The sequence below is a fragment of the Carica papaya genome, chromosome 6, assembly GCF_054855325.1.
Source record: "Carica papaya isolate Zhongbai chromosome 6, ASM5485532v1, whole genome shotgun sequence".
Classification (NCBI taxonomy): Eukaryota; Viridiplantae; Streptophyta; class Magnoliopsida; order Brassicales; family Caricaceae; genus Carica; species Carica papaya.
Window position 1 is genome coordinate 28498674 of NC_142314.1, and position 11462 is coordinate 28510135.

The 11462-nt window shown below is 35.4% G+C and overlaps 1 protein-coding gene across 1 annotated transcript; it reads left to right on the forward strand.

Annotated features, from left to right (window-relative positions):
• The first annotated feature begins 464 nt into the window (after positions 1–464).
• LOC110812889 (Transducin/WD40 repeat-like superfamily protein) lies at positions 465–3691 on the forward strand. The gene is made up of 8 exons (XM_022039772.2): positions 465–732; positions 840–942; positions 1044–1151; positions 1264–1373; positions 1508–1615; positions 1696–1741; positions 2422–2553; positions 3448–3691. The coding sequence occupies exons 1-8, from the start codon at positions 518–520 to the stop codon at positions 3529–3531; spliced, it is 906 nt and encodes a 301-aa protein (XP_021895464.1). The 5' UTR covers positions 465–517; the 3' UTR covers positions 3532–3691.
• Positions 3692–11462: the final 7771 nt, after the last annotated feature.

The window sequence follows — 11462 nt, forward strand, 5'->3', positions numbered from 1 at the left end:
TGCGAGGCACGTGAATTGCCAACGTGGCCTCCCGTGTGGCACTGACGTCAGCGCGCCTTGCCACGCGGCGCACTCTAGTTTATCGAGACTGCTGACTGGGCGATTCTACGTAGCTGAACTTTATCTATTTCTAATTTTTCTTTCAAAAATATTCTCAAAACCTAAATTTTCACATTTTTAAAAAAAATTATTTTCAATCTCATCCCTAATATATTTATTTTTTTCAAAATTTCACTTAAATAAAAATAAAATAAAATAATTAATTATTTTAAATTAATAATTAAAGAATAAAAAATTTATCTCAGATTGTTTTTCGGACCCAAATATTACATTTTCTTAAAAGTTCTCTTAAATTTAAATTTTGTACATAAAAAATGTAAAAAATGTAAATATTCATAAACTTCCTTTTTTGAACCGTCAAATCCAAACAGTCCTCGAATGGACTTTATAAAGGCCCAAGTGTTAGAAATAGGTGAATAGTTAGGACGCACGTCATCGAAACTCCGGAGCAGGGAAGATGAGCATATCAGATTCAGAACTGCCGAGGAAGGAGGCCAACGTCCTCAAAGGGCACGAAGGTGCTGTTCTAGCCGCTCGATTCAACGCCGACGGCAATTATTGCCTGAGCTGCGGCAAGGACCGTACTATTCGCCTTTGGAACCCTCATCGTGGCATCCACATCAAGACCTACAAATCCCATGGCCGTGAGGTCCGCGACGTTCATGTCACCTCGTACTACTCTCTCACCTTCCTCTTTCAACTTCATTTTGCTCTTATTGGATTCCGCAATTCCCTATTCATCGGCTTTTATGTCTCAGTTCTACCTGAATCAATCACAGGGACAACTCCAAATTCTGCTCATGTGGTGGCGACAGGCAGATATTTTATTGGGATGTAGCAACCGGCCGTGTAATTCGCAAGTTTCGTGGTCACGATGGGGAGGTTCTCTATTTCTTCTGTTGGAGGTTACAATATAACGTTTATTGGGAATTTGTTTGTGTTTGCCTTGTGTTTCTAATTTTACTTTTGGATGAATTTTCCAGGTAAATGCAGTGAAGTTTAATGAGTATGCAGGTGTCGTAGTATCAGCAGGCTATGATCAATCACTGCGTGTTTGGGACTGCAGATCCCACAGCACTGAACCTATACAGGTTGGCCTTTTTCGTTTCCCTTCCATTTTAGGAAATTGATGATGTATTATACATTCTTCATTCTTCTGGGTATATATTGACGCGTCCTAGAAAATTTTGGATTGGTGCCTAGATAATTGATTCATTTTCAGACACAGTCATGTCTGTTTGCATAACAAAGACTGAATTAATTGGTGGGAGTGTTGATGGAACCGTTCGAACATTTGATATAAGGATTGGTAGGTATGTAACTCTGTTCTGAAGAATTCAGAGAACAGTCTTTGTATTCAATATCATTTAATGATGAAAGTATACTTGAAAGTTTGGAAGGTTCTCTCCTGTGTTCTTAAATTTTCTTTTCTACTTCATTCGTACAGAGAAATATCAGATGACTTGGGACAGCCAGTTAACTGTATCTCAATGTCAAATGATGGTAACTGCATATTAGCCGGTTGCTTGGATTCTACCTTACGGCTTCTGGACAGGTAACCAGTACCTTTTTGTGCAAATATATATATCAGTAAATATGGATTCGCTTACACTAGCATTTCATGCCTCATGGCAGGTCTACTGGAGAACTATTGCAAGAGTATAAGGGCCACACTTGCAAGGTTAGCATGCAAATGCACCTCAGGCCTTATAGTTTTTTTTTTTAACCTAATCTTTCTTTACTTAGGTTATCTCAGTTCAAATTCTTTACATTCAATTTTGATCAATTTTGTCAATTAAATCTCCATTCATTACAGAGGAAGGACAAAGAGGGTCCATTAAAGAAATTTTTTTTACTTATAACAAGGCCAGGTTGGAGGTTTGATGAGCATGGCCCTCCTAACATAAAGATTTATTCTCCTAGTACAAGATAACTTTAGGTCACGCTTTAAACTTGGCCGTTTGAAATATTGCTATCGCAAACTTTCTTATCCATATGTTTGATTTAAACAGTGGAGAAATGTGACTATTTCTTGTGTTCTTTTACTCAGAATAGACCCTAGCCAGAAGAAATAGTTAGTATGTTCCATACCAATCCCAGTTGTTTTAATCAACAATCAATTGTTTGGATCTCCCCTATGTTGAAAACCCTTTGTTGGTAACCTGAAGATTTTCTAAATGTCTTTAAATATATACATATATATTTTGGGATGTCTTTAAATATATAATAATACGATTGATGGCAACATTTACTCTGGCGTCTCTTGAAAAAAGTTTCTGGTTCCATCACTGCCTTAATTTTGGTACATGTCTGTACTTCTACTTTCATGCACGTTATAATCTTTAGTTTTTGTTGCCTCAGTCATTCAAAATGGACTGCTGCCTTACAAACACTGATGCTCACATTACTTGTGGATCCGAGGATGGTTCAATTTTCTTCTGGGATTTGGTAGATGCATCTGTAGTGTCAAAATTTCGGGCTCATGCTTCGGTGGTAAAGTGTTTATTCCTTAAGACACTGTCTTTCGTTTGATTCTGAAATCCTTTACATACTATATTTCTTGGTCTAGTGTCTTTAATTTTGTTAGGATTTTTTTCAGAATAAAAAGATAGATAAATTTCTATTGACTTCACCTACTCAAAAATTAACAATTTAAAGTGTTTTTAAATAGGTTTATATCAAATTCAAATTTTTTAAAAATAATTTACTATAATAAAAGATAAACATTAACCAAATCTTTTAAAAAATAAATTTTTACTAATAATATGATATTTAAAAAATAAATATGTTCTAAATCTAATTAAATATAAATTTTATTTGAATTCAAATTAATAGATGAAATAAATTTAATTTCTACATAGATTTTTAACAAATTTCCAGAATATTTTATGTCAGTATCCTTTTTGATTTTTCCTTTTCCATAAACTAGTTTCGTAGAGTAATTTAAATAAGCTTGAGGAAAGCTTGTTGAACTGGTTTGAAGTTAGACAGCCATGATATTACTAGCATCAGACATTCCAATGTTAGCGTTCAAACAATTGCAATTAGGATTTTGGGGATAGGTTAATGTTAAAAAGGATTAAAACAGTGAACTTTCTCAGAGTATTGAATTCTATAGGTAATTGCAGCCTTGTTATGGAGGGAGTATAAGATGTCATTCTGTCATAAATATGAAGATGTTCCTAAAATTAATCATGAAGTTGCACTGTCTATTGATTTGTTTTCTCCAAGCTCTTATACTGGCTTGACTTTTAAGCTGTTATTTCAGTTTCTTCATGGTGGATTTGAGCTTTCTTTGGCATCTTATTAGACGTGAATCCTGTTGCAATACTTTTTGATATGATGGATCAAAATTGTATCTAATGTACATGAATTATGATCTGACAGATAACAAGTGTGAGTTATCACCCAAAGGACACTTGTATGATAACTGCCTCTGTTGATGGCACTATTCGGGTTTGGAAGGTATGAGAACCTAAAACTATTTGGTATTGCCCTACTCTGACACTGTTGTTGAAAGGATTTGAAAATTCTATATATATATCTGCTGTAAATTATTTTATGGGATATTTAGTTTTGCGAACATTTTATGGGTCAACTTTTTAATATTAATATTATTATAATTCGAATCTGCTTACGCATTGTACACTCAAATCTGCTTATTTATGGAAATTACACACACAATTAAGGGTTTAAAAAGACAGTTCAATTAAGAGTCTTAATATCTTTGATTTATATTTGGTTTAAGTGGGTAACAAATTCAGTTGTGTTTAATGGAAGAGATAATAACTGTATATGTATACTTACAGCATACTCATTAAAAAAAAGTATAACATTAACGTAATAGGTGTACATTGTGATTTTAGTTTTAAAGAGTAAAAATACAATTTAGTTTTAGTCTCAACTAGGGCTTGCATTGATCTGACAATATTATTAATAGTCTTAGTGGAGTCCCTCTATTACATATTTTTGACTAAATAAAGAAAAGGAGAAGTATTTGGTGCATACAGAAATAGCTTCAATAATTTATACTATTATTGTTAGTGAAGATATAAACTATTATAATTAAATTAAATAAAAAATTAACAAAATTGAAATAAATATGAATGGAATTTATTAATCTAATAGCAGCGAGTTTAATACCCAATACATACATCCCAATCTAATCTAATGCAGTTTGTTGGTGGGTAAAGAGCAGGTGGATTTAGATTTGATATTCTAAAATATGTTCCCAACACAATTTAATGTATATAATATTTTTTTTTTATGTAACAACATAATTTGGAGGGAATGAAAACAGCAATTTAATAAAATGTTGTTAATTTATGTCACAACAATCGTTTTATCATTTTCTATTTTAAATATTATATTATTTAATCTCAAGTATAATGTTCTAAAACATTTTTGTTAAATTTATACTTTTGTTTAATTTATTAAGAAATTTACATCTCATAAAAACAATAAAACAAATAGTAATTATTTTGGAACGTGATTATTTTTTCTCCACTTCCGTTTATAGCTCGGGCCCAGGCCCAGGCCCAGACCCAATCTCGTTTGAACCCGTCCGTACATGCGCGAGTGGGCACCTACTAAATGTTAGCTACTCGCTTTATAAGCCAATCCGAAATATCTGACAGATTCTGTGGCTTGCAATTCACATTGCCAACTGTCTTGTCCCAAATTTAAATTAGTTTAATAATTAATTAGTCAGTGGGTCCCACGTGAGCTGCAACTTCCTCAATTGCCTTTGGTCCTACCACGTGGCATGTGCCGGTCAAAGACCACCGCATTTAATCTCCTCATTCTGGCTTTTAGTAGAAAATAAAATAAAATAAAACAAAATGATAAATAAAGATGAAAAAAATTTTAAATAATTAAATTAGTTCATTTCGATTTAAAATATAAAAAAAAAAAACTCAACATTGTAACTAAATTGCCAAATCACTTTTTTTTTTCGTTTTTTTTATATTTTTAGATTTAAAATTTTTCATTCTTTTAATATTTTTTATGTAATTTTTTAAAATATAATATTATATATTAATTTTAAGTTAGGTAAAATTCAGAATTTAAATTTTTATCATAAATTAGAACTTAAATATTATTATATTTAAATATGTTAGTCTTTTGATCAGATCATTCAATAATCTTTTTTCTATTATTTTTAACATATCTACGTATTTATTCCTTTTAATACTATTTTATTTTCAAACTTTAATTGTAAAATACAATTCCATTTATTTATTAAATTTTGGTTTAACTTCTTTGGAAAAACTATAATTTTTCTTTTAGAAAACTCACACTAATTAATCGTACGGTTAATAAACAGAATGATACAAGTTAAAACTCATTTAACTAATTATGGATAGATTCATTTAGAGTTCAAGAGATGAATTTCATATTATATAAATTTAAAATTACAATATAAGTTTTTGACCTCTAAAACTATTTATAATCCAGACATTTGCTCAATTATCATTTTTTATCTTTTTAAAACTTCAATCTTCATTATCCCTAAATTCCCTATAATTTTTATACATGAGATAATGGCTTTATATTCGAACATAAAGGGGTTGAGGGAGTAGTTATGATCAGTCTAATTGAGCAATTCTTCATTTATCTAGAAATACATTCATTGCATTACATGAAAAGGTTTTATAATCCTTTAGCTTATTTTGAGAAGTAGCAACCCCTTAATTCTTTGTTTTACTAAACATGATTTGTAAATGCTCAAAATCTTAAAAAAAAAAGAATATATATTGTAATGGCAGAAGCAAATAATAATTAGGTGTTTACATTCTTTTCACAATCAATTAGGATGCCCAGTAAGAATACATAAATATCCCTTTTAAATAAATTAAAATAATAAAAACATAAATAAAATTAAAATTTTATGGGGTTAACCTCTACTGGTAACTTTGATAGGGTACGAGATGTCACCTTTACTCGCAACCCTTCTACTATTCAGAATTTGGATCTTGATCTTCTTGATTTAAAATTGTTAAATAGGAGAATGAGCTACACTAGTCAGTAAGAATATTATTGGTACGAAAAATTAAAAGTTGCAAATCATAAAACAACTAATGGAATCATTGATTTAAGTAAATTATTTTAGTATAAAATTATTTATTCTATATTTACCGTTATGAGCTCCGAAAATCGACATATGAAGACAATAACTCAAATAACATTGTGATTTCATATCCAAATGAGTAAGAATAACAACTTACCTTTTTTACCTGTTTACCGGTACCTTTGGGGATCCATAGGGATGTCTTTCTATGTATGAACCCAATATCCAAATTTGTCAATTAACCGACCCTTTCCATACCCCGTATGGTAATGGGCATCAAACATACCATTGTCTCGATACCCTGTCCGGTATGAGAGTGAAATATATTTTCCAAACCCTTCCAGTATATGACTTCTTAGTCCCATCCGACTGAGATAATATTCACGGTAGGATTTTTCCTTATGTACCGGATCCGTCCACCCTTTCCCAAGGTACCTAGTAAGCTTTCCATACATTGTAACGGCCCCGGAAAATATTAAAAAAGAAATGAGTATTTAAATATATCGAATGCGGAAGCGAGATCAAAATTTCAGTTAACATCCCTTACACGAAAAACCAAAAAAAACGTACTTAAAATATAAAAGGTTAAACTAACTAAGAAAGAAAACTCGAAAATAAACTATGCGTATGACTACAGAGTCTCTAGGCATCCCCTTCGTCGTCCTCCTGCGGAACGGGCTCGGGAACCATGTCTTCCTGATCTGAAAAGGTTAATTAAGGAGTGAGCTACACTAGCCCAGTAAGAACATCACGATATCTCACCGTCACGGAGATAAAGGTGGGTAGAAAACCACAAAAAGACCAATGGAGCATAATTTACAATAAACTCGTTTATTAACATGAAAACCTTTACCATCCACTTACCTCGGTGGAATTTATGAAAACAATATAAGAAAAATAATAACATTATCACAATCATGGAATAATATAAGCTGTAAAACATAGCACTTATCACGCCTTTTGTAATTCAATCATTATACAACATATCCTTTTCTCATTTACCAGCCTACTAGTATCCATGGGGGTCCCTAGGGGTCCCGCTACCCGTTAACCTTTAACATTCATAATCAGTTTCCAGGGCCGTCCCCATACCCCGTCCGGTATGGGCGCCAAAACCATAAACCTCAATACCCCGTCCGGTATGAGGGTGAAACGGGCCGTCCCCATACCCCGTCCGGTATGGGCGCCAAAACCATAAACCTCAATACCCCGTCCGGTATGAGGGTGAAACGGGCCGTCCCCATACCCCGTCCGGTATGGGCGCCAAAACCATAAGATCTCTATGCCCCGTCCGGCATGTGAGACCACAATCCCGGTAGGGTTCCCTACGGACCCGGTCCGTCCACCATCTCCCAGGATATCTAGTCAGGCTGACCCCGTCATACAATTATCAGTCTATACAATGTTTCATTTCCCTTTTTCCTCAATAAGCATCATCAATTCACATTTAAACAAGCAAATCGTAATTCATGCCGAACAGACAACATACAGTATCAGTTCTTCAGTCATTCAACCCATAATTAATAAAACAGTAATATATGCATTCGAAACTATAAAATGAACACATCAAACCCCATAATGCATTTAAAGTTGTAAAACAGTGTAAAACATGCCAAATAACAGTAAATCATCAATCACACTAGACTCGGGCTCCATTAGCAACCTTAAGCAATTTCACACATGCGTTAATTCAAGAAATACCGTTTTATCATTTTGAACTTTAATACCGTGATAGGAAATAGGGTGAGGGGTCCTTACTTGTTTTCGGGATCCGAATACGATTCACAGTGCGCCTGCAGGCTGTCCCTAATTTTCCCTGAATTTTTCCCGGGGAACTGAAACACGCTAACAGTACCTGCACGTGTTCCAAAAAAAATCCAAATTAGGCCCAGGGCCTCTTTCGGCCCAAATCGCAACTCCGGCACGGCGGCTCCGCCGTGCTCCGGCGACGGCGCCGCCGCTGGCGGCGGCGAGTCGCCTCGGGTTGGCTGTTTTTGGCCGTTTTCGGCCGAATTCGGCCACACTCGCATCGGTCCTTGTCAGAAAACAACCCTAGGGCCCTCGGGGGGCCAAAAAATCACGAAAAAGCGGAGCTTACCGGCGGCGGCGCTCTCGGGTACGGCGACCCTCCGGCGAGGTTCGTGTTTTGGTGATTGGGCTTCGGTCAACCTGTAGAGAAAAGGATGGTGATCACGGTGATATAAAAATTGCATCGAACGGAGGCCGGGAAGGGCCTCGTCGGAGGTAAAAACCGAGAGGGGGCGCGGCGGCACCGCTGGGCTTCGGCCGCGTATTTCGGCCGTTTGGCCGGGATTTCGGCTTCGATTTGGCCATAGGAGGAATCAGTGGGGAAAAACGAGTCGGGGGTATGAAATTTACCTCGATCGGCGGTCGGAAATTTCCCCGGTGCGGCGGCGAGTGGCGGCGGGTGGCGGCGGTCGGCCTCTGGTTCGTCTTCTCCGGCGAGCGGCTGGCGGCTAGGGTTTGTGGTCTGGTGTGAGGGTTCTATTTATAACCCCTTGCCTTTTGATCACAGCCGTTCGTTTCGTTTTAATCTGGGCCGTTCGTTTTTGATTGAATCTGGGCCGTTCGTTTTTGATTGAATCTGGGCCGTCCGTGCGTTTGAATCTGGGCCGTCCGATCGCGCGATTGATCTGGGCCGTCGGATCGCACCCACGCGGATCGCCAACGTGGCTCCTTTTGGAGTGACGCGATCTTGCCACATGGCAGGCCCTGGTTGGCCGGGACTGCTGACCGGGCCTGCTGACGCGGCTGCTGACGTGGGCCCCCCCCCCCCCCCCCCCCTGTTGTTTTTTTTTTTTTTTTTTTTTTTTTCCTCATCCTTTCCGGGTGCTACATACATAGATTCATATCATCAACCAATCACTAATTAGATACCGATATCTTATATTTATAAATTAACAATCAGTCATGTAAAGAGACAATACGTAAATCGAGATAACATGATTGAGACATTCATTACAAAACAAACCAACGATGAGGGCTACGCAGTTAGGAAACAAAATAACCGAGAAAATAATTAAAACTAGTAATTTAAAGTACACAATATAACAATAAGCATTATAGGCAATATAGAAGAAAATAAACAGTAAACTATTACAAATATACACTTATCAGTTCTAACTCCACTAGTGATTTGTAATTAATTTTTAAGTTTTTTCTAATTTTGACAAAACACAATGTTATTAATTGTTAAGATTCAATTTACCGTAACAGAAAAAATGGTGAGTGATTCTTACCCCGGATCGGTATCCGAAATATCGTACTTTCCACAGCGCCTCTTGGTAGTCCCTAGATTTTTTGAATTTTTTCTGTGAAAATTAAAATACCCGTCACGTATCCAAAATATCTCAAAATGTTAAAATAGACGTTTTAAAATTTTTTTTTTTCCAATTTTAGTGTTCCAATATGGTGGCACGGCACCGGCTCTGCTGTCTATGATGGCGGTTCGCCTCGGTCTAGCTATTTTTGGCCGGTTTTAGCCAGTTTTGACCGGTTTTACACATAAACCTACGAAAAACCAAGTTATGAGGCCTTGGTCACTTAAAAAATACAAAAAAATCGACACCCCATTGGCGGAAGGTCTCTGGGTGCAGCGGCTCCGTCGTTCCTTCTTCGCAGCCAGGGTTCTCCTTCGGCTAACCTGCACTAGAAAAAGACGAGGAACACAATGGTAAAAAAATTGAGAGAAATAGGAAACATGAAGGGGGTTATCAGAGAGGTTTTTTAGTTATGGCCATAGTGGCTCGACCGAGCTCTGCTCGTGTTTCTAGCTCACCCATTGTCCTTTTTGCTCCGATATGGATGTGGGGAGGCTCGGAATTCAATTCTTAGGGGAATGAAAAAAATTTTACCTCCTTTGGTTTCAGTGGTGACTCTGTTGCGGCGACAATGGCATCCCTCCGGCAAGTGATCTCTCCGGTCACCCTCTTTCTTCTTCTTCGGTCAGGGTTGTCGGCTAGGGTTTTTGGGACCGACTGAAGAAAGGTTTAAATACCTATCGTCTCTCTGATCCTGACTGTTCATCTACATCGACGTAGAGTGAGGAGAGTCGTCTGATCATTACCTATTTAAGCCGATTGCATTGGCAAATCTGGACCATCCATCGTGATTAATCTCATCCGTCTGATCGTGTCTAAAAAGGAAATGCATTTGGATCATTTGTGCACGAGGATGCAATCTGGCTCGTCGGATCATCCAGATACATAGATCGCCTGTGTGGAGTCGACATCAGCGTGTCTGCCACATGACGCATTCTATTTCATCATGACTGCTGCCAGGGTCATCCCACGTGACCATACTCTCCCTTTTTGCAATTTTATCTCTGTTTTCAATTTTTTTTAAAAAAAAAAAAACACACTCCTTATTCAAAATTTCACATCTTTTCTCCACAATTATTTTTAGTTTCGTCCCTAATTATATTTTTATCAAAAATTCTAAAAATTAAAATAAAATAAGATATAATTATTTATATATTTTTTTATTAATTCAAAAAAATTATCCTGGGTGTTACATAATTGGCAAAGTTGAAGAATCAATGATACAAGGTTAACACAATAGTAGATTTATATTAAAGGGAAAGCTTAACTTTTTTTCTCTAATACTATAAGAGATAAACAATAATTGATACGTAGAGAAAAATATTTTTCCATAATTATTCATTATTATTGTTAACTCTTTGATTTTTTTGGTACTAAAGATATTTAACAAATCTAAGCTTAAAACCCTAATTTGAGTGGAGTTATAAAGTTTTTGTTAAAGGATATTTAAAAGAAGTTGCAAGAAAAAGTTTTAATATCCTCATAATACATGTGAAAAAAATAAATTGATATTGTCTTCTAGGTTTATTCTTACTATATATCTTTTACGATTAATTAGCTTGTAGTCATAAGAATGTCTCGTATTATTATTTAGATTACATAATTGGGATCCAATGATCTATCCAAAATATTGATATATTTTTTTTATCTTTAATTAATTTGCAACTCATATTTTGGTCAGATTTTTTATTTTGAGAATGTTTTTATAGTATAATATATATATATATATATCTTTAAACAAAATAATTATTTTTTTAGATGTTTGGCTTTAATGAGGTTATACATGCACATTATCTAGCTTGGATTATAAAATCAGACGGATGACTTCGGTTTGTATCAATAAAGATAGGATCCGGTTATTGGTCTAAGAAATTATGTTTCTAGGAAATATTTCTTTCAATCCAATTTGGTTCAATTCACAATCTAGAGCAATTAAAAAAATAAAAAATTAAACATAATAGGTTATACACATTAATGTAACTTTGAAATAA